A 23137-nucleotide genomic window follows, 5' to 3' on the forward strand; every position below is an offset into this window, starting at 1 on the left:
ATGGGGCAATTCTGTCTCTACTAAAAATCCAAAAAATAGCCGGGTATGGTGGTGCATGCCTGTAATGTCAGCTATTTGGGAAGCTGAAGCCGAAGGATCACTTGAACCCTGGAGAGGGAGGTTGCTGTAAACTGAGATTGTGCCACTGTCTTCCAGTCTGGGCCGCAGAGCGAGACAAGGCTCCATCTCAAATAATAGGCCAGTGCAGTGCCTCACACTTGTCATCCCAGCACTCTGGGAGGCCAAAGAGGGTGGATCAGCTGAGATCAGGAGTTCAAGACCAGCCTGGTCAACATGGTGAAAACCCATCTACACTAAAAAATACAAAAATTAGCTAGGCATGGTGGCGCGCATTCCAAATCCAAAAATAAGGAATTGAGAAGGGCCATGATTCTGCAGCATCCAAATCTGGTGAAGCACTCAAAGGAATCAAGAGTTCCTTCCTCCCCCGGGGCGGGGGGCCTGCGAGCGTCAACGTGTGCCCTGTGCAGGCACTGCAGCACCGCCCCACCGGGTTCCGGCCCCAGGGCCCCTTCCGGGCTGTCAGTGGTGCCTCTTTCCGGTCCTGACAGAGCCGGACGCAGGTGCCCCGCCCTCCCGGCATTCCCCTGGGTGGCCGCGGGCTCAGTGAGAAAATCTCCGCCCCCATCACGCGCGCGTGCGTACAAGGTGGCAGCTCGAAATCACGGGCGCGGCCGTAGACGCGCGCCCCGCTCCTCAGACCGCGCGCTCACGCACTCGCCCCGCGGACGCGCAGTGCCTGCTCTGGGGCCGGGAGGAGGGCGGGGCGGGGCGGCGCTGGCGGGCGGGCCGAGGCGGGAGGGCAGGGCCGGCGGGCGGCGGCGGCGGCGCTGGAGTCGGCGCGGGTGCAAGCGCCATGGAGGCCGAGCGGGGCCCCGAGCGCCCGCCTGCGGAGCGAAGCAGCCCGGGCCCGACGCCGGAGGAGGGTGCGCGGTCCTTGACCGAGTTCGCAGCGCTGCACGGCCCGGCGCTGCGCGCCTCGGGGGTCCCCGAGCGTTACTGGGGCCGTCTCCTGCACAAGCTGGAGCACGAGGTGCGGGGAAGGGCGGCGGGCACGTGCGGCGGCCGGGGTGGGAGCGCGGCGGAAGCCCTCGGCGCGGGGCAAGAAAGGGCGCTCCAGGGCGGCGGGAGCCTCGCTGAACCACCCAGACCGCGTCCTGGGCAGTTCTGGAGCGGCGTGGAGTTGGGGGCCGAGGAGTGACAGCAGGAGACTGGGATACCTGCGGCCCTGACCTGCCCGGGCCCGAGGCCCGCCCAAGGCTGCGGTGGAAACTTGAGCTCCACACACCCGAGCCTCACAAAGCCCTGCTGGGCGTCAGATTCATCGCCCCCACTTTACAGATGAGAACACTGCGGCTCCCAGAGTCCCTTCAGAGGGATTATTTCAGCCGCTGCCTCAAAGAGACTACAGGAACCCCGTGAGTTTGTGTAGCTGTAACTGTTGGGTTCACAGAATTCTGTCTTTTTTCATTTGATTCGAGCCTCGGGTTCCTTGCAGATTAAAGAAAACAGGCTGTGGGAGGTGGAGAACTCTAAAGAAAAATGGAAAAGGTTTAGGAGCCTCTAGGTTCTCCCCTTTTTTGTGAGGATGGCCCATCCTGCTCCACTCCAAAGCGTTTCTTACTGTCCTGGCTGGGGGTGAACCCTGGATTTTGATTGCGTGCCCAGGGGCTGAAGCCACAGCCCCTTCCCGGGCCGGCTGGCCGGGGGCATCTTTAGCTGGGACCAGGCATCTCCTCCAGGTGCCACCACCCTGACCGAGATGAGCCAAGTGGCGCAGGTGATGAAGTGGAGCCCCAGAGCCCAAAACAGGGACCCAGGCCGGGAACTAGAAGTCCCTGAACCTGGCTGCTGGCCAGACCCCACGGTCCCTGAGCCCGTTTCTCTCTGTGTAACCTTGGTTGGACGAGGAACCTTCCTGCTGGAAACGTGCAGTGACACCTCACACTACAGTGTAACAGTTTCCTCTGCTCTTCACTTCTGCCATGCTTTCTGAGGACTGCTCTGGTCCCAAGCCTGCGCTGAGTGGAAGGGACCCTGGTTTGTTCATGAGGACAAAAGGGTTCCCATGTGCTTCGTGGAAGGAGCACAGTGGGAATGACCAGCTCCTGCCCAGCCAGCCTCCACGGCATGACCCTCCCTCGGCCAGTCATGCCCATCTGAGTCCCGTTCTCCAGGAAGGGGACAGTGAGACAGCACCTGACTCCCACAGTATTGGAGGGATGGGAGGTGGCATGAGAAATATACCCATTACACAGGGTGGTCGCCACCTCGTCATGTCCCCCTGCCAAGGCCGCCCTGCCTGCTGTTGCCCTACTAAGGGGCAGCCAGTGTTTTTCCGTGACCCCCCGTAGCCATTAAGGGCGGAGCTGAGTCACTGCTTTACCAGACACAAACTTGGAGCTCTTCCTGAGTGAAGCCTCCTGCTGCTGTTGGCCCAGGTGTGGGGGAGACCGAGCAGCAGCAGGACCACCTGCCAGCGCCGTGGGCCCTTCCTCCCCTCGCCATCAGCCCTCCTGCGTCGCCTTAGGTCAGCTGCCCTGGGAAGGATAGGGAAACTAAAAGAGGTGTTTTTGAAGTGTCTACTCTTCTGTCTGCACAAGCTTCCCAGTTGAAAAACCACTCCCCTTATCTCCTGGGGAGCTCTTCCAGTCCTGCCATGAAGGGGTTGTGGTTACCCCCCATTTCACAGCTGGGGTGAAGCCAAGCCAGGCTTCAGGCAGGTTCTCAGTCCTCAGCCTCACTCTGTCCCCTGGGGTTTTGGAGCACTGGGGTGGAATCCTAAGGTCTTAGCCTCCCTCCAGTCCCAAACGAGAAAATAGCCTCCCCAAACCCACCTTGAGGACAAAGGAGAACCGGATGCCCCTTGTCACAGGTGCCTTGTCTTCCATGTGACCCCTGGTCTGCTCTACCCTGGGCTGTCTGCCTCCAGCCTTTGCTCTTGCTCTCCCACTGCCTGGAGTTCCTTTCCATCCTCACCACACAGCCTCATGTTTAAATCTTCCCCTTCAAAGCTGGCCTCTGATTATAGTTCCTCATCCATTAAGTCTTCCCAGGCCCTCCAGGCCCCAGAGCAATTTACCTGATACTCTTCAGGTGGCCTAGACCTTACTCAGCCGTCAGCTCCCTGGGCAAGGCCACGAGTGTCGTCCTCATGCCACCACAGGGCACAAAAGCTGCCTACGCCTGAGGAGTTAGTTTCCAGCTGCCATTTTTTGAGTGCAGTGGCACGATCTCGGCTCAATGCAACCTCCACCTCCCATGTTCAAGCGATTCTCTTGCCTCAGCCTCCTGAGTAGCTGGGATTACAGGCGCCCACCAACACGCCCAGCTAATTTTTGTATTTTTAGTAGAGACGTGGTTTCACCATGTTGATCAGGCTGGCCTCAAACTCCTGACCTCATGATCCTCCCACTTCAGCCTCCCAAAGTGCTGGGATTACAGGCGTGAGCCACCACACCCCAGCCTTTTCAACTGCCGTTTTTAATCCAGTACTGTGAATGAGGTTTTAGGGAGAAACTGGTCTCTGTTGAGCCTCTGCCGTGTGCCAGGACTTCATGTACACTGTTGATTTCATTCCATCTGTCCTGAAGGGTGGATGACACCCCCTCTCGAAAGTGAGGAAACTGAGTCTCAGAAGCGTAACAGTGGCACGCATGCTTACAGAGCATTTGTTGTGGCCAAGCCTCACTCCAAGCTCTGGGTATGAGTCATCTAACCTCCCAGGAACACTCAGAGGGAGGTTCTGTTATTCCCATTATGTGGATGAGGAAACACCAAGGGATAGTTAAGTAACTTGTTCAAGGTCACTTGTCTAGGAAGGGGTGAAACCAAGATTTGAACCCACACTGCCTGGCTCCAGAATCTGCCCAGAAGCCCCCCTTGCTGGCTCGTGGCAGACAGTACCAAAGTGTGGCTGGGCCAGGGACCCCTGTGGTCCACACACACCGGAAGAGGTCACTTGCTGCCTGACTAGCCACACAGGCAGGACCAAGGCCCTTATCTTCCTGTCCTGCTTTGACCTGGACCTTCCCTTCCTGTTGGCCTTGATGGGTGGGGCCAGATTGGAGGAGGCTTGTCTGTGAGTTCCCTCAGCTATCCTAGTGTTGAAGGGTTCTTGTGGGGAGGGGGAAAATAGGGTGTCCCCCCTGGCCACCAAGATCCTGACTCCCATTGACCTCCAGTGTGACTGGAGCCACCCTTTCTTATCTTTGGGTCTTCTCTTTCACTGTAATTCAAGGGGAATGGACTAGAGATACCTCCAGTGAGTCTTCGCAGTCCCATCTCCATGCAGTGTACTGTGGGACAAAGGGCTCTGGATGACAGCTCAGGCGATGGTGGGTACATTAGGTACCTGTTCTGACCCTGACGTCTCTAGGAGCTTCAGTCTCCCTGCCCATAAGACTGTGCAGTTGCATTAAACAGATCCCTCTCCTCTGAAGGAGGCATGTTTGTCCTTGAGGCCTGGGTGTGGCACATTGGGTCACTTTCTGGAGCGCAAGTCCCAGCCAGTGGTGAAGGCATTAGGGGTGGGGTCTCCTGCCCACACCCCTGCTGACCCAAGCTCTGGCCCCCAGGTTTTCGATGCTGGGGAAGTGTTTGGGATCATGCAAGTGGAGGAAGTGGAAGAGGAGGAGGAGGCAGCACAGGACGTGCGGAAGAGGCAGCCCAACCCCGGGAGTGAGCTGTGCTGCAAGGTCATCGTGACCAGGGAGAGCGGGCTTCAGGCAGCCGACCCCAACAGGTAGGAGCCTGGCCAGGGATGTCACCACAACCTTCACTTGGTGAAAGGTGGGGGACGTAGTAACTGCAGACTCTCCTGGGCCCTTCACCACCACTGGACATCTTCCCCAGGACAGCTTTGTGGTGAGCACACGTGGCCAGCAGTGTGTCCATCAGGGCTTCAGAGTAGTGTCCATGGCAACACAGGGCTTTGCTGTGGAGTCTGGGTGGATTGCGGCCTGGGAGCACCTCCCAGCCACCTCGTCACAGTGGTCCTACTACAGGGGATTAGGAGTTCCAGTTTTGCTCGAGGTTACCCTCCAGATTAAGGGTACAGGTCAGCCTTACTCCTCCCCGGTCCTGCTGAATTGGAATCTAGGATGGGCCCCAGAACACCTGAGCACCTGAGACTCAGAGCAGGCCTCACCTTGCCGAGGCATGTTTGTCCTTGAAGCCTGGGTGTGGCACGTTGGGTGGCTTTCTGGAGCACAAGTCCCAGCCAGTGGTGAAGGCATTAGGGGTGGGGTCTCCTGCCCGCACCCCTGCTGACCCAAGCTCTGGCCCCCAGGTTTTCAATGCCAGGGAAGTGTTTGGGATCATGCAAGTGGAGGAAGTGGAAGAGGAGGAGGAGGGTAGTTAGGGCAGAGCTGAGACTGTACCCCAGACTTCCTGCCCCCAGGGACCAAGAGTGGCTATCCCTAGGACAGGCCTGCCAGCCCCTCTGCCAAAAGTTTTGTGGAACCTTCGAGAAACTTGCTGGGCCCCTGTGTCCATGCACAGCTTTTTGGGCGGGGGTCTGGTCTCTTCTGCAGAGCTTCTCCCGAATCCTCCTCCAGCTGTGAGTGGGCAGTAGCAAGCCACCCCGCATATGGGCAGCCCAGCACCTCCACCTGTGCATGCTCAGGTTCACCTTCCCCTTCAAGTTCAGTGAAGTGAGTTCTGTGGCACTCAGGCCCGGGAGCAGGTGCGTTAGATGCAGCGACTGCCCTGGGAACTCCTGGTCTCTCTCGGGCCTGCAGCCACATACCCCACTGGCAGCCAGGGATCCAGGGTCTTGGATTTGGAGGCTGAGTGTTCATTTCAGCTCTACCTGCTTCTGAGCCTTTCTGCTTCCAGGCCCTCGTCCCCCTGAATCTCCCCAATTGCCAGGCCCCAACAACCTCTCCGTCCTCACCTCCATCCCTATCTGTGTACAGCACCCCTTGCTTCACTTGCCCAGGGTCACCCCGAAGGCCTGGGCCCTGCATCACATGCTCAGCCACTCTAGCACAAGTGCAAGAGTAAACCCACTTACTCAGGATGGGCCAACCAACAAATCTAATACAAGCACAATAAGATAAATACTCCTGAACTTCCTCCCAGCCTGAGAACTGGAACGTTGGCTGTCCCTTTCATTTTCTTTTTTTTTTTTTTGAGACGGAGTTTCACTCTTGTTACCCAGGCTGGAATGCAATGGCACGATCTTGGCTCACTGCAACCTCTGCTTCCTGGGTTCAGGCAATTCTCCTGCCTCAGCCTCCCGAGTAGCTGGGACTATAGGCAAGCACCACCATGCCCAGCTAATTTTTTTTTTTTTTTGTATTTTTAGTAGAGACGGGGTTTCACCACTTGACCAGGATGGTCTTGATCTCTTGACCTCGTGATCCACCCGCCTCGGCCTCCCAAAGTGCTGGGATTACAGGCTTGAGCCACCGTGCCCGGCCTTTCATTTTCAACGGGGAACAGAGCTGGGGTCTGCTTTACCCATCAGGCACCTGAGTGTTGTGTGTTCAGTGCCTCCTGGTCCGGCAGGGCTCTGGGGGGATTATGGCCAGCCCCATGTCCTAGAGGGTAGGGACAGCTCATCCTGTGCCACAGCCCTAGCATGCTTCCCATGGGAGCTGGGCTGCAGGGCTCCTATGTGCGGGGACTGGAAGCCTCTCCCACAAAAAGTCCTTGGTGCTTACAGAAGGCCTGGCTGCATGGATGAGCCCTGTGTGGCAGCCTCCGTGCCATCTGCCTGTGCTGGCCCCTAGTGTCTACGGCCTTTGCTTTTGTTGAGCAGCTGCACTGTGCCAGGCCTGCAGGCAGCAGGATGGACAGCATGGTCAGGCGTGGTGGCTCACGGGTGGATCACCTGAGGTCAGGAGTTCAAGACCAGCCTGGCCAACATGAAGAAACCCTATCTCTACTAAAATACAAAATAAGCCGGTAATGGTGGTGGGTGCCTGTAATCCCAGCTACTCGGGAGACTGAGGCAGGAGAATCACTTGAACCTGGAAGGCGGAGGTTGCGGTGAGCCGAGATCACATCATTGCACCCCGCCTAGGCGACAGAGTGATACTGTCTTAAAAAAAAAAAAAAAAAAAGAAGATGGGCAGCTTGGGCCTGGTCCATAGTTGTCCAGGGTCCAGTTGAGGACTTCACACTAGTGACCGCTGGTGTGTTTATTACGAGTGCTTAGTGGACGGTAGGTGTACCACATATTTGGTCTCATCTGCTGCTGTGACAGCCTGGTGACAGGCGGTAAAGACCCCTGCTGCCCTGTTTGAGAAGCTTGAAGAGGCGGAGGTGCTTGCTCAGAATCACACAGGGAGTAAGCAGCAGCGCCAGCCCCTGACCCTTGCCCAAACTGGGCATAACTCTAGCACCTGGTAGACCAAATCTTAGGAAGCTCCAGTCCTGGTCCCAGCACAGCCCTAGGCCTCTTCCTGTCCCCGCCTCCCTTTGCACTGTGCACGCCCAGCAGCCTCACGGGTGGCCTGTGCCCACAGCATCTTCCTCATCGACCACGCCTGGACGTGTCGCGTGGAGCATGCACGCCAGCAGCTGCTGCAGGTGCCCGGGCTGCTGCACCGCATGGCCAACCTGATGGGCATTGAGTTCCACGGCGAGCTGCCCAGCACGGAGGCTGTGGGCCTGGTGCTGGATGAGATGTGGAAGTTCAACCAGACCTACCAGCTGGCCCATGGGGTGAGTGAGTAGCTGGGCCCCAGGCACAGGGAGGACAGGCATGGACACAGACCTCTGCTGCCCTGCACCATCAGGGCGGGTGGAGGGCCAGCTAGAACAAGCCACTCACTTTTTCCTGTGGCTTCTTAAGGAGCACACTGTGCTGGGGACTCGGGTCCAGCTGACCTCCGAGCTCACAGGATGTGGCCCTCTGACTCCTAAACTAAAAGGGCCCAGATGACTCAACCACCTCTTTCCTGGCCGCTCTGATTACGTCACTCTCTTAAAAGCCCTTGACTGGCCGGGCGCGGTGGCTCACGCCTGTAATCCCAGCACTTTGGGATGCTGAGGCGGGTGGATCACGAGGTCAAGAGATCGAGACCATCCTGGTCCATGTGGTGAAACCCCATCTCTACTAAAAATACAAAAAATTAGCTAGGCATGGTGGCGCGTGCCTGTAATCCCAGCTACTCAGGAGGCTGAGGCAGGGGAATTGCCTGAACCCAGGAGGCAGAGGTTGCGGTGAGCCGAGATCACGCCATTGCACTCCAACCTGGGTAACAAGAGTGAAACTCCGTCTCAAAAAAAAAAAAATAGCCCTCAACTATTCCTCACCCACCGCTGCTGGCCTCTCCAGACTCACCCCGTGCTCCAGCCCCTTATCACTCTTCGTTTGGGGAAAGATACTTGCTTGTTTCTCATGATTTTAGCTTAGATGTCACCTCCTCCAGGGAGCCTTCTCTGAGCTCAAAGAGTACGCCCCCTCCCTCCATGCCCACAAACCCAGACACACCCCTACTGGTACTGAGCTGCATGCTTTGTTTCCAGACGCCCTTTTACTATGAGTTGTCACCCTGCATTATCCAGGCCTGGGTCTGGTCTGCAAAGGGTGGGCTGCTGTCCTGGAGCCTGTAGCTTAGCTAATGGGCCTGGGGTACATGTGAGAGGGCCTTTCTGAAGACCAGAGAGATGGCCATGGGCTGATGGGTGGTCGATGTCTGGGGTTTCAGAAGGGAGTTCCCATGGTGGGCAGGTGGGCAAGGGGTGCCGTGTGTCCTGTCTGCAGACAGCCGAGGAGAAGATGCCGGTGTGGTACATCATGGACGAGTTCGGCTCGAGGATCCAGCATGCGGACATGCCCAGCTTTGCCACGGCCCCCTTCTTCTACATGCCCCAGCAGGTGGCCTACACACTGCTGTGGCCCCTGAGGGACCTAGACACTGGTGGTAAGTCCAGCTCCCTCCCACCCTGGAGGACAGGCCTCGGCCCGGTGTCCTGTCATCCCGCTCTGATGGGCACATGTGTCTTGACACAGAGGAGGTGACCCGGGACTTTGCCTACGGAGAGACAGATCCCCTGATGCGGAAGTGCATGCTGTTGCCTTGGGCCCCCGCCGACATGCTGGACCTCAGCTCCTGCACGCCCGAGCCGCCCGCCGAGCACTACCAGGTACAGCCCTCCTCCACCCCTAGCGTGTCTGCTTGGTAGCTTCCAGAATGTTCTCTGTCCAGACACCAAATGTTATCGAACACCAGCCAGGTGCTAGGCCCTGAGCCAGTTACTGTGGGAGGTGTAGAGAGTTTTGGGAGCCTCTGAGAGACAAAGGGCTCAGAGAGTGAACACAAGCTGCCTGTGGCTGCACAGCTGGGGCTCCAGATCACAAGATGCCTGGTGAGGATGGTGCTGGTCTAAGTCTGTGGTGATTGAACCAACTATGCCCAAAACAAGGGCAGTCTTATTGGTCCAAAGAGTACTTACAAGCCTCTGTCCTCAGAGGGTCCATGCTGCTCCCTCGGGAAGGAGGAGGGCTGTGCAGTTGATCTTGGCTGTGAACCCTGCTCAGCCCCGTATCCTCATCTCACAAAGGTACAGGAACACCCAGTGTTCATACGTCACATGCCTTTCTCACTCAGCAGGCCTGCAAGTTACTGTCTTGGTCACTATTATTGATAACAAAGGTGCTTTTAGTCTGGGTGAGGGCCCCCTGGGACCCATCTGGGCCACTCAGAAGTTCCTGGCTGGAGGTTGGAGCTCATCCAGGCCCCATATGAGGAGGCTGGCAGGTTAGGGAGCCAGGGTTGGCAAGCCCCTAGTGCTGGGGGAGGAAGAGGAATGTAGCTACCTCCAGAAAGAGGCAGGGTTGGGTAGGGGGTTCCTGACCCCTGACCCTTCTGTCCTCCTTCCCCTGCCCTCTGATCTGCTGCTGCTTCCATAAGCTTAGACCAGCCCGCAAGGGAGCCTGTGGGCGTGTACTACTGTTCTTTACAAGTTTACAGTTCTGTTTTTATCTTCATTTTACTGAGGATGAGGAAATTGAGACACAGAGAGGTTAAGTCACTTGCCAAGGGTGGAAGAGCTGGAGTCCAGAAACAAGGGGACCTGGTGGCCTGTGGGCTGAGGCTGCAGGCTTGCCCCACAGGAACTGAAGTTGCCTTTCTTGCGCACCAGGTGCTAAGAGCCTCAGAGGGTTGTGGGAAGGGATAGAGTTGACTCGTGTGAGAGTCGGTGTGCAGAGTGGTGGTGTGTTTGTGTGGGCACTGCCAACTGCAGGGATGGGCTGTTGGGGGGCCTCCTGGCACTTTAAGTCAGTGGCGATTGAACCAACCTTCCCAAAAACAAGGGGTCAGTCTTATTGGTTCAAAGGGCGCTTATGAGCCTCCTGGAGCCCCTGCACCAGGAAGGTGCTTAGTACACATTTACCTGAAAAAGCAAATGCCTTTGTCAACACAGCTGGAGGGAGGAACACGTCCTGGTCTTGGGGTTCTTTGTTAATGGAACATGAACCGGAGTTCATGGTTTTCCTTGGGAACCTCTGTGTTGACCAGAAAGAGGAGGAGATAAAAGGCCAGGTGTCCGTTTTTTCCCATTTGACCCTTCACAGTTGGGTCTGTGCTCTGGGCCTGGGGTTGCTTATGTCCATTAGCTGTGGCTGGGTAAACAGTAACTCCAAGGCCGGGCGCGGTGGCTCATGCCTGTAATCCCAGCACTTTGGGAGGCCAAGGCAGGTGGATCATGAGGTCAAGAGATCGAGACCATCCTGGTCAACATGGTGAAACCCCGTCTCTACTGAAAATACAAAAAAAAAATTAGCTAGGCATGGTGGTGTGTTCCTGTAATCCCAGCTACTCAGGAGGCTGAGGCAGGAGAATTGCCTGAACCCAGGAGGCGGAGGTTGCAGTGAGCCGAGATCGCACCATTGCACTCCAGCCTGGATAACAAGAGCGAAACTCTGTCTCAAAAAAAAAAAAAGTAACTCCAAAACTTAGCACCTTAAAACAGCAAACATTTATTATCTCACATGATTTCTGTGGGGCAGGAGTTCAGGACTGGCTCAGCGGGGTGCCTCTGGCCTCAAGTCTCCCTCAAGACACACAGGCTGCCTGTCGGGCTGCGGACCTGCTTCCACGTGGCATGCGTGCGTGCCTGCTGTGTGGATGGTGGCTGTTGGCAGGAGGCCTGGGCTCCCCGCCTTGTGGGCCTCTCCATAGGGGTGCTCAGGTGTCCCCAGGACATGGCACCTGATTTCTCTCAGAGCAGCTGATCCCAGGGAAAGAGCAAAGAGGAAGCCTTGGGCTTGATGGCCTCATCACAGAAGCAACCCTGTTTCTTCCACCTTTTTCCTGCTAATTGGAAGCAATTCCTTAGGTCCATCCTACCCTTGGAGATGGATGCAGGTCTGCCTTTGGAAGAGGGTGTCAAACTTTGAGGGCATGTCTTAATCGTTTTTTTTTTTGTTTTTTTTTTTAATTGTTTTAAAGAGATGTGGTCTTGCTTTTTCCCAGGCTAGAGTGCAGTGGCACGATCATAGCTAACTGCTGCCTCTAATTCCTGGGCTCAGGCAATCCTCCTGCCTCAGCCTCCTGAGTAGCTGGGATTCTAGGCAACTGCCACCAAGCCGTGCTAATTATTTAATTTTTCCGTAGGGACAGGATCTCACTATGTTGCCCAGGCTGGTCCTACATTCCTTGGCTCAGGCAGTCCTCCACCTCAGATTCCCAAAGTGCAGGGATTACTGGCTTCAGCCACCATGTGCAGATACATGGGCGTGTGTTAAATTATCACACTGCTGGAGCTCTAGGTCTCAGGGCTCCTAGAACCAAGCGGCTCCTCTCAGGAGGGTTTTGGCACCCTCTCACCCCCAGTGATTTCCAGGTAGCATTGAGAAGATGTGCAGCAATGTTTACCTTGTTCTTTTGATACCAAACTAGGACTGTTCAGCACCTGAGGGCCCTGAGGCCCCAGAATCCCGGGGTGAAGGGGTGGTTAGAGGCTTTGGGGTATTGGGAGTGAGCAGCAGCCATTCGATGGCCTGTGAGGCCATAGAACTTGGCGCCGGGCAGGGAGACTTGTGTCCCCTCCCTCTCTTCCTTTTTTCTTGGAGATGGAGTCTCACTCTGTCTCCCGGGTTAGAGGACAGTGGTGTGATCTCAGCTCACTGCAACCTCCACATCTCGGGTTCAAGTGATTCTCCTGCCTCAGCCTCCCAAGTAGCTGGGATTATGGGCCTGCGCCACCACGCCTGGCTAATTTTTGTATTCTTAGTAGAGACAGGGTTTCACCATGTTGGCCAGGCTGGTCTTGAACTCCTGATATCATGTAATCCACCTGCCTTAGCCTCCCAAAGTACTGGAATTATAGGCGTGAGCCACGGCGCCGGCCTGTCCCTCCCTTCCTTAAGCTCATCTCTACCTCTGGTGTGTTTCCTTCTAGGCCATTCTGAAGGAAAACAAGGAGAAACTGCCACTTGCCATCAGCCCAGTGGTGTACCCCGACGACCACGTCTTCAAGTATGTAGCCCCCTTTGCTTGGGCTGGGACTTGTCCTCAGTCACTGCCTCCCAGGCTTTGTGGTTCCCACAGCCCCAGAACATGGGTGCCCAGTAAGTCAGCTGCGTCCTGTCTGGGCACAGCAGGGATGAATGCAGGGAGTGGAGCTCTTAGGATCCAGAGAAAATGCTGCAGGAAGTGCAAGAGTGAGCAGGGCTTTCTGGAGATTTTGTTTTTTTTTTTGAGACTGAGTCTCCCTGTCACCCAGGCTGGAGTGCAGTGGTGTGTTCTTGGCTCACTGCAACCTCTGCCTCCCGGATTTCAAGCCATTCTCCTGCCTCACCTGTGAAGCCAGGCGCAGCACCTCACGCCCATAATCCCAGCACTTTAGGAGGCCAAGGTGGGTGAATCACTTGAGGTCAGAGGTCAACATCAGCTTGGCCAACATGGTGAAACTCTATCTCTACTAAAAATACAAAAAGATTATAGTGGTGGGCGCCTGTAATCCCAGCTACTCAGGAGGCTGAGGCGGAAGAATCGCTTGAAATCTGGGAGGCAGAGGCTGCAGTGAGGGGACATCAGGCCACTGCACTCCAGCCTGGGCGACAGAGCAAGACTCCTTTTAAAAAAAATAATAAAATCACCCTTGAAAGTTAAAAATAGAAAATGCTGGTGGTGGGTGAAAGGCCCCCCTGGGTAGGAGCATTGGTCACCACTGGTCCCATCCCACCCTTGTCTTCTGGGTACCATGGGGTCACGTTACCAACTCTGCATGTCATGGGGCCTCTCCAGTTACCCGGATGTGCTCTTCAGTCCTGGAAATCGACACACAACCAGGCCCATGCATGCCAGGAGGGAGCCTTTGCTGGCCATGAACATGCTGGGCACTTAGAACAGGCACCTGAGCTGCCAGGAGGGCCCCCCCCCCCCCAGAAGGCTGCAGGTGTGGCTGCTGAGTTAAGGGAGGCCAGGCCAGCAGGAGGCTGCAGGTGTGGCTGCTGAGTTAAGGGAGGCCAGGCCCCCAGGTTCAGGTTGGACCCCTCACAGAAGCAATCACAGGTGAGGACACAGAGATGCAGAGCAGGTACCGCCTCAGCCTTCCCAGGAGCCCCTCCCCGAAGCTCCCAGACACTCCCCTTGGCTGCCCAAACCTGGCCCAGAGGGAAACAACCAGGCTGTTCCACTCTGCCCCCTCCACCAGGCCCAGGAGCTTTCCTCCCTGCTGGCCTCTGCCCCAGCCAGGCAGCCCAGGGGCTCTTGCTGAGACATGAATCTGGTGGGGACCTGACAGGGGCCTGAGTCCCTCCACCTCCTCTGGGGCAGAGGCCTCACCAAGGCCCTTGGTGTGTCTGTGTGAGATTGGTGGCCCCAGCCTCATCCTTTTTTTCCACCTGAGGCGAAAGAACTAGCACATAATAAACACCCAAATTATGCCATTTAATTTTAACGACAAATGTGAGGTAGACTGCATGGTCCAGCCCTGCAGATGGGGAGCCAGGTGTCAAAAGGGTACAGATTGCCCCCTCCCTTGGCACTTTGGAGGAATTGGGGTCTGAACCCCGCTGTCCAACATCGTGACTCGCCTCAGTCTCATTAGCTTCAGAACAGGGAGGGGAGTCCCTGAGCCAAGGCTGGTGCTCCATCCAGTCCCACTTGGATGCGTGAGGGCTACGGTTACCCAGCTCAGGCTCTCCCTGCAGAGTCTACACGGACATGCAACAGGTGGTCAGCAGCCTCACCCACCCGCGCTTCACTCTCACCCAGAGCGAGGCAGACGCCGACATCCTCTTCAACTTCTCACACTTCAAGGACTACAGGTGAGGGCACTCTCGCCCGCAGGGACTCTCCCAGTCAGGGCCTCTAGGCATTGCCGGCCTCTGAGTCTCAGCCTCCCGTTAAGCTGGTGCACCTGCCTTCGCCCTGCAGGAAACTCAGCCAGGAGAGGCCAGGCGTGCTGCTGAACCAGTTCCCCTGCGAGAACCTGCTGACCGTCAAGGACTGCCTGGCCTCCATCTCGCGCCGGGCGGGCGGCCCCGAGGGCCCACCCTGGCTGCCCCGGACCTTCAACCTGCGCACTGAGCTGCCCCAGTTTGTCAGCTACTTCCAGCAGCGGGAAAGGGGGTAAGCCTCAAACACGGCGTGGGCGTGCTCCATGGTCCTTTCCCCCGGCCCATCCTCTGTGTGCACCTGCTCCTCCATGAGCACCCACTGTGGAAACTGTGGTGCAGGAGCCAAGCCGTGGGCCCCGAACGTCACAGCCAGCCTCATGGACTGCAGGAGCTCTCCACTGCAGTACAGCCTCCTGGGCTCTGGCAAACCTCTCCTCATTTCCCAAGCCCTGCCCTCTAACAGATCCTCTCTGGCAGGCCCTCAGCTGCAGAAGAGATGTGGGCTGCCCTCTTCTGCCACTGGGTCCTGGGGAGGCACCATCTGAACACAGGCCCCAGGCACCACCCAGACAGTCCTTCTGCTCCCCAGGGGTGAGGACAACCACTGGATCTGCAAGCCCTGGAACCTGGCACGCAGCCTGGACACCCATGTCACCAAGAACCTGCACAGCATCATCCGGCACCGAGAGAGCACCCCCAAGGTGGGTCCCACAGCCCGGGGCCCTGGCTGGACAGTGAGAGACGAGGGCACCAAGTGCCATCGTCCTCACAGATAGGTCCAGGCCGGGCAGAGTGGCTCACACCTGTAATCTCAGCACCTTGGGGAACTGAGGAGGATCACTTGAGTCCAGAGGTTTGAAACCAACCTGGGCAACACAGGGAGACCTTGTTTCTATGAGGAAATAAAACTAAATTAGCCAGGCATGTTGGCACGCCCCTGTAGTCCCAGCTACTCAGGAGGCTAAGACAGGAAGATCACTTGAGCTCTGGAAGTTGAGGCTTCAGTGAGCTATGATTGTGCCACTGCACTCCACCCTGGGCAACAGAGCAAGACCTTGAACTGTCCTGGGTGCTTCTGATCTCAAAGACCCTAGCACCTAGTGTGCCAGGTATGGCTGCCCAGCAGGATGAGGTAGCCAAGCCTGAAAACGGAGCCTCTCAAGCCGTGGTAAAGAGTCGTAGTGAGGGGACATCCAGAGGCAGTGTTGGGGTTACAGGACACAGGATCCACTTGGGGTGTGTACATGGTCAGAGGCTGGTGGGAAATGTATCACAAGGACAATTGTCATGCAGAGTTCAGGCCATGGGATGAGGGTGGATGGGTGAGAATTTATATTCCATTTCCATTAAAAATGAATGTAATGACTTTGCTGTGGGTGTGGTGGCTCACGCCTGCGATCCCAGCACTTTGGGAGGCCGAGGCAGGCAGATCACCTGAGATCAGGAGTTTGAAACCAGCCTGGCCAAAATGGAGAAACCCTGTCTCTACTGAAAATACAGAAATTAGCTGGGTGGGGGTGGTGGGCTCCCATAATCCCAGCTACTCAGGAGCCTGAGGCAAGAGAATCGTTTGAACCCAAGAGGTAGAGGTTGCAGTGAGCAGAGATCGCGCCGCTGCACTCCAGCCTGGACAATGGAGCCAAACTCTGTCTCAAAAACAAAACAAAAAAAAAAAACAGACTTTGCGGCAACCTAGGCAGGTTTGAAAAGGCAAAAGGAGTAATGTACAGCCATGTCTGTGCCGTCATGGCTTTGTGTGCTCGGGAGCCCCACGGGGCTCTGTCCTGGCCCAGGGGAGGGGAGGGGAGGGCTGAGCTTGTGCCTGTGTCCTCCAGGTTGTATCCAAGTACATCGAAAGTCCCGTGTTGTTCCTTCGAGAAGATGTGGGAAAGGTCAAGTTCGACATCCGCTACATCGTGCTCCTGCGCTCGGTGAAGCCCCTGCGGCTGTTTGTGTATGATGTGTTCTGGCTGCGCTTCTCCAACCGGTGAGTGGAGGGCCAGCTGCATCCAGGGTCAGGAGCTGGGGGACCGGGTGGAGGTAGTGGGTGGGCGGTGGGCCCTTTTTGTAATCAGAAGGCGTTGATAGCACTCACCCTCCGTCACTTATCCAGTGAGTAGCCCTCAGAACCCGTCTACCTTGGTGGTCGTTGGTGGTGACTTGCCCTACCCCCCTCAGAGTCCTGGCATCGCCCACAATGATGGATGTGAACATTCTTTGTGAAATGGGCACCAATGTGAGAACCAGGTGCTGTTTTAGGGACTTGTGGAGACTTCACAGCATCTCACTCACCTCCACCCCACCTGCACAGATGAGGGAACAGGCTCCTGCCCCAAGCCCTGAGCCCCTAGCTGAGAAGGCTGAGTGAGCGGTACCTCCCTCGCAAGGATAAGGCCAGCTCAAGAACCCATACATGTGTCCACGTGCTTGTCTTCCAGGGCCTTTGCACTCAATGACCTGGATGACTATGAGAAGCACTTCACGGTCATGAACTACAACCCGGATGTGGTGCTGAAGCAGGTAGGGCCTGAGGAAGTCGTAGGGCAGATTCACGTGGAGGCCAGTGCAGACCCAGACCCTGCCTCGCCCACAGTGCTTCCTGGGAGGACTGGCCCCCTGGGCCTGTCCCGGGAGCTGCCTCCTGAGTTCCTGCTATGGAAGGCAATTGTTAGCACTGCCATGATGAGCCGGGCTGGGTTCTGTGTTGTCTGAGGTAGGCCTCCCCATGGTGCTCTGTGTTTGCAATGACATGGAGGCAGGTGGGGGTGGGTCCAGCAGCAAGCTGAGACAGCGGGTTCCCAGCCGGGCTTACTCCTCACCACCGCTTCAACCAGAAAAGCAGCCAGGGCAGGCAGAAAAGCACAGAGATTCATATCAAGAGGCCCCACCTGGTCCGACTGCCCGCTGGCCTGTGACCTGCCTGAGTCCAGGGCCTCCTGTCTTCCCTGATGCACAGGGCTTAGCGCTGCCCCATGCAGCTGGCACTCAGTGAACAGCTGCAACATCTGAGTACCTGGAGCTCAGGGGCATCTGGACAAAGGCCCTTCCAAGGTGGGGGCGAGAAACTAGAACTGGCCAGCCAAAGCACCTGGGCCAGGTAGACACAGCCTGCACAGAAGCAAGAGGCCAGCTCTGGGTACAGGAAGGAAGGAAGTCCCGGAAGTCCTGTCTGAGCTGGCAGGTTATGAATGTTTCAGATGCATAAAACACCTACCCCACCCTGCCTGTCGCCAGCCTGCAGGGGCATGGACTCCTGTACCCGGCCCCAGCCTTCCCTTGCTCCTGAAGGTGTGGCTGTCATTCCCAGCCCCGTGTTGATTCTTTTCAGCATGAGTATGTCCCTGACCATTCAAGCTGCTGTTTTGCTTGTTTAGGGTTTGTGTTCTGTTTTTTTTGAGAGGCAGGATCTCACTCAGTCACCCAGGCTGGAATGCAGAGGTGTGATCTCAGTTCACTGCCATCTCAGTCTCCTGGGCTCAAGCGATCCTCCTGCCTCAGCCCCCTGAGTGGCTGCAACTACAGCCACACACCTCCATGCCCAGCTAATTTTTTTGTATTTTTAGTAGAGACAAGGTTTCGCCGTGTTGCCCAGGCTTGTCTCAAACTCCTGGACGCAAGTAATCTGCCTGCTTCAGCCTCCCAAAGTGCTGGGATTACAGGCGTGAACCTGTATAAATGTCACCTTTTTTTTTTTTTTGAGACGGAGTTTCGCTGTCGTTACCCAGACTGGAGTGCAATGGCGCGATCTCAGCTCACCGCAACCTCCGCCTCCTGGGTTCAGGCAATTCTCCTGCCTCAGCCTCCTGAGTAGCTGGGATTACAGGCACATGCCACCATGCCCAGCTAATTTTTGTATTTTTAGTAGAGACGGGATTTCACCATGTGGACCAGGATGGTCTCGATCTCTTGACCTCATGATCTACCCGCCTTGGCCTCCCAAAGTGCTGGGATTACAGGCGTGAGCCACCGTGCCTGGCCATAAATATCATCTTATGGAACAGATCCTTCTGCAGCTTGCTTTGTTGGCTGAGTGACGTGTTTTGAGGTTCAGGGTTGCTGCTGAGCATGGCTGCAGTCCGTTAACCGAGGTCTTCCCTAATGATAAACCATGACACAGGAACACGCATGGAGGCACCACCAGGCTGTGCCCGTGTCCGAGGAGTCCTCTAGGAGGACTTGGAGAAAGGTCCCTGCCGTGCCATGGTGGCTGTAGTACCAGCGTACACTCCGCACAGGGGCCGAGTGGTCCTGTTGCTTCTGTCCCCCTTATCCTTACCTGTGTTGAAGCCTTCTCACTAGGACCCAGAGCCCCCAGCAGGGCCTGAGACGTGGTTGGTGGTCACCCTCAAGGTCTTGAGTCCCTCCCTTCTGTACTGAGGGACTCCCGAGAGTCCTCTCCTGGAGCCCTGTGTCCAGCACAGCACGGATGGCAGGTTTCCATAGGGGCCTGTCCTGGCTTGCCCTTTTCTGGGAGAAATCTGAGCCAACTGCCACCTTCCTCGGGTGTGTTTTGGGTAATGTGCATCCCTCGAGCACTCTGAGCCAGCGCTGAGCCAGGGAACAGGTGGGCCCTGCATTGGGGTCTGAGCTCAGAGTCTTCGTGCCATACCAAGCTGAGTGTGAGGGTGGGTGCCACCCCAAGGCCTGCAGTTTCTGGAGCCCTGGACATTCTGTGTCTGGTATGAGCCTCGAAGCAGTCTGGCAAAGTCAGCTTACTGGGCAGGGCACATTTTTCCATTTCACAGAGGAGGAAACAGGCTCAGAGAAGTTAGTCCGTTTGTCCGGAGTCACACAGTAAGACCCAGAGCTAGACTCCATCTCCTACCTCCTGTTAGTACGCTGAGGGGCTGCGGCTGGCTGCTTTCCTAGAAGCCCCACCCAGTGTCAGAAGCTCCTGGTCCAGGCAGTGGCAGGCTCCCCGCTCCTGGCCCAGCGGAGGCCTGGGCAGAGCGTGATGGGCCCTGTGTCTGTTGCAGGTGCACTGTGAAGATTTCATCCCCGAGTTTGAGAAGCAATACCCAGAATTTCCCTGGGTGGACGTCCAGGTAAATCCTGTCCTGCACACCACCTCAGGCCGGTGGGGCGGGTCCCAGGCTAGGGGCCTGCAGGAGCTGCCTCCTCCTCCTCAGCCAGCATGAGCTGGGAGGGTCCTTTGTCCCCTGCAGTTGATCCTTCTCCAGAGGCTGGCAAGACAGTGTGGCTTCCCTTCCTGTCCACCCTGGGCCTTTGTGGGTGCTCCTGAGAGGGAGGGAGTGACCTGGAGGGGCATGTGGGGCACCCCTGGGACAGCCAGAGGGTGGTAGCACTGCCTGCCCCCAAATCCCAGGTGTTTGGAGTGTGGGCTGGGCCCCCACTTCTGACAGCAGCATTCTGGGTGCTGTATTGAGCTCCTTGGGGTAGTGGGGAGCAACAGGGATCTGAGGCAGGAGACAGGCAGATTTTCGGAAGGTGGGCGCCAGAAGTAAGAGGGCGGGTCTTGGGAGGAGGTGGCCTTGATGAGGTCTACAGACATAAAGATACGGGAAGGGGCGACTTGGGCCGTGTGGGGCCTGGGGCTCAGGCAGGGGCAGCAAACCCCCTCTATTGAGAGGCTGCTGTGAGCAGGTCTCATATCTCAACCTCCTCCATCCCCAGGCTGAGATCTTTCAGGCCTTCACGGAGCTGTTCCAGGTGGCCTGTGCCAAGCCACCACCCCTGGGCCTCTGTGACTACCCCTCATCCCGGGCCATGTATGCCGTCGACCTCATGCTGAAGTGGGACAGCCGTCAGGATGGTAAGAGGGGCTCCCATCTCCTGATCCAAACCACGAGGCACCCGCTCCGCCAGCCAACCATGTACCTGGAGAAAGCAGGGGCCAGCCCCAGGCTGTCTTCTGGCTTGAACAGGCCAGAAATCAGGGTTGGGGAAAGCCATGGCTCAGCCCACAGGGAAGGGAAGTACCCGCTGTGCAGAGTGCAGAGGAGAAGAGCCGCGGGTTGGACCTCTGTGTCAGGGTGAGCTCACAGGACAGGAGACCTGAGGGAAAGGCACCCTGATCATCCCAACCCACAGCCCCCTGGCCGGCCCCTCTCTGCTTTTTTTTTTTTTTTTTTTTTCCCCTAAGCTGAACATTCAAGCTTAAAGGGACAGGCTCTCATCTTAAGGCTGGAGGCAGCCCTGGCCTTTCCTAGAGAAGCAGACGTCTCCTAAAGACCCCAGTTCCCCAGTTCCAGGCCCAGCTCTGCCCTGCCCATCCCCTGGGAATCAGAGCTCAGGTCCACAGCTCCCCCAGCCTTTGCTGAGACCCCAGGCCACTGCCCTTGCAGGAGTGGAGGCCGACAAGCCTTCATACTCTGCCGTGCTCTTTGTTGTCAGGAAAGCAGGTGATGCAGCCGCAGATCCTGGAGGTGAACTTCAACCCTGACTGCGAACGAGCCTGCAGGTACCACCCCACCTTCTTCAACGACGTCTTCAGCACCTTGTTTCTGGACCAGCCCGGTGGCTGCCATGTCACCTGCCTTGTCTAGACACTCGCCGTCCTGTGCTTGGGGCAGGATTCCAACCTCAGTTCTCGGAGCCGCTTCTGCAAAGGCCCCCACACCCCTCCCCACACCAGCCCTGGGCACAGCCTCAGCCCCAGGCCTCTGTCCTCCTGAGCCCCGCTCCCAGCCTCAGAGTCCGGGAGCAGAGCGTCCTCCTCCCACCTGTGGGTCAGAGCAGGACAGGATGGTGTCCCCAGGGCTGAGCACTGCCCCAGGCCCTGCCTCATCCCTCAGCACCATCCCTGCACTGATGAGACTCTGGTTTAGCCAAGGCCTTCGTTCCTGGCATGGAGAGTTTGTTTCCAGCTGCGTTTCCGGGGGTGCTGTGGGAAGGGTTCCGTGGAGCGAGACAAGGTGTCCTCGGGAGCAGGGTTCCACAGGGAAGCGTTTGGGAGCCCTGTGTCACACGGGGCAGGCGGATTTCACTTCCAGCGTCTCTGTTCTTAATGCATCAGGATGCTTCTGGGACGGGTGTGGGCCTCACACTGCATCCACAGGGCTCTATGTGACAAGTGCCCAGGAACAGTCTGAGACACCACCCGGCAGGCCCGCCTTGTCCCCATTCAGCTCACCCAGAACCTTCACCAGCAAACTTCCCACTGAGGTCCCAGTAGGAGCCGTCATCTTCTGCTACCGTTCCCTTTTTCATTTGTGAGGGTCACAGACCCCAACAGGGAGATCAGTCCCTGTCTTCCCAGGGGTTGCCCTGCTCGCCGGGCACTCCTCAGGGTCCCGCCCTCGTCTGAGGGATCCTCCAGCGATGGGGGCCAGGGCCTGGGGCTGATGGCGGATGGCAGAGTGCAAGGCTGAAAAGGATTCCAGGGAGACCTTCGGGTTCAAGTCAGATGGACCTACCAGAATCTACAGTCAAAATGTTGGCTTTTTCTTGTTTTTTAATCTATGGGAGAAAAATGTAAAATTCCAGTTCTTTTCTAATTGTGTTTCTGAAATTTGGAGTCAGCTGCCAGAGTTTTTGTTTGGCTACACTGTGCCTGGGCCCAGCTCATGGGCAGTGGGTGGGCCTAACTCCCCAGGCAGGTAGGAGCTGCTTCCAGAACCTTCCAGTGCACAGGAGGGCGAGGCTAGGCATGGCGGTTTCCTCTTTGAAATTAAGTACAACCTTTCTTGTAGCAAAGCTGCACCCAATGATGGTGCCCTCCCCGTGTTGTCTGGGCCCCTATTTACAAGCATGCCTTGCCCTTCCTGGGGGGAGCCACACTCTAGCCCCTGGGGGGCCTGTTGCAGGGGCGGGGTGGGCCCATTGCCCTTGGTGCCTCCTGGAGAGCTGCTGACATACTGTCCCCTCACTTGGTTCGTGCTGCAATAAAGGCCATCTCTCTTTCCTGCTTTCCTTGCTCTTTGGATCCTGGAGCCACAGGCTCAGCATGGCCTGTCACCCTTATTGTCGCTGAAAAGCCCCAAAGACCAAGAAGTCACCTTGAGAAAGTGGGAGAAGAAAGAAGATGGCCCTTAGACCGCAGGCCTCCACCCCAATGTGATTCCCTACGCTGGTTCCAGTTCTGAGCTGGCTGGGAGCCCTAGTGGCCCTGAAGATAGCGGCCTCCCTCACCTGCCTCCTCATCCTATAGGGGGACGGTAAGAAACCCTGGCTGCTGGGGCGTCTGGAGGGCTCTGTGGGCCACTGCTGGGCAGACGCATGGATGCCATGAGGGGTGGCAGCAGCACCACATGGTGACCAGGGAGATTAAGATGCAGAAGGCAGAGTGGCCCCTAGGCAGGCTACGTGGACCCCACTGCTTCTCCCCGGAGCCTCCCTTCGAGGGGAGGCCTCAGGACTGATTCCCACACGGACTCTTATCTTGAAGCGCACTGGCCGGTGCTCTCACTGGTTTCCAGCTCACTTAAAACCCGTTGCCCAGGAGATAGGCCCACCCAGGGAGACTGGGACAGCCCCCAGAATCAGGACCACATGGTCCAGGCTTTCCATGATTGCAGATGTCTGTTCTCTGTCCCCACATGTCCTTGTATCTCTGCTCACTGCAAATGGACACCCCCAAGGAAGGCCAACAGCCAGGGACTCAAGAGCCGGGATACCAGCCAGCTCCACAAGCTGAGGCAGTTGCCGTGGAGATGTGTATCCCACTAAATGCTTCTTCCTGGTACTCACCCCACCCTTGTCACTCTGCATTAAGAATCCATCCAAAGCCAGAATTGACCAGGCACAGTGGCTCATGCCTATAATCCCAGCACTATGGGAGGCTGAGGTGGTTGGATCACTTGAGGTCAGGAGTTCGAGACCAGGCTGGCCAACATGTTGAAATCCCAT

The 23137-nt window shown here is 57.0% G+C and overlaps 1 protein-coding gene across 2 annotated transcripts; it reads left to right on the plus strand.

Annotated features, from left to right (window-relative positions):
* The first annotated feature begins 838 nt into the window (after positions 1–838).
* Positions 839–22192, plus strand: TTLL12 (tubulin tyrosine ligase like 12). Of its 2 annotated transcripts, none has more exons than XM_008979899.5 (14): positions 839–1439; positions 4599–4765; positions 7497–7695; positions 8741–8900; positions 8990–9123; positions 12385–12461; positions 14141–14257; positions 14367–14561; positions 14919–15030; positions 16165–16316; positions 16768–16849; positions 19306–19374; positions 19964–20102; positions 20684–22192. In XM_008979899.5, exons 2-14 carry the CDS (start codon positions 4629–4631, stop codon positions 20833–20835), a joined length of 1725 nt encoding a protein of 574 aa, XP_008978147.3. In that variant the 5' UTR covers positions 839–1439; positions 4599–4628; the 3' UTR covers positions 20836–22192. The 2 variants fall into 2 exon arrangements, with proteins under 2 accessions (XP_008978147.3, XP_002743875.3); XM_002743829.6 differs by having other exon boundaries at positions 839–1054.
* The last annotated feature ends 945 nt before the right edge of the window (positions 22193–23137 follow it).

The sequence above is a fragment of the Callithrix jacchus genome, chromosome 1 (assembly GCF_049354715.1).
Source record: "Callithrix jacchus isolate 240 chromosome 1, calJac240_pri, whole genome shotgun sequence".
Classification (NCBI taxonomy): Eukaryota; Metazoa; Chordata; class Mammalia; order Primates; family Cebidae; genus Callithrix; species Callithrix jacchus.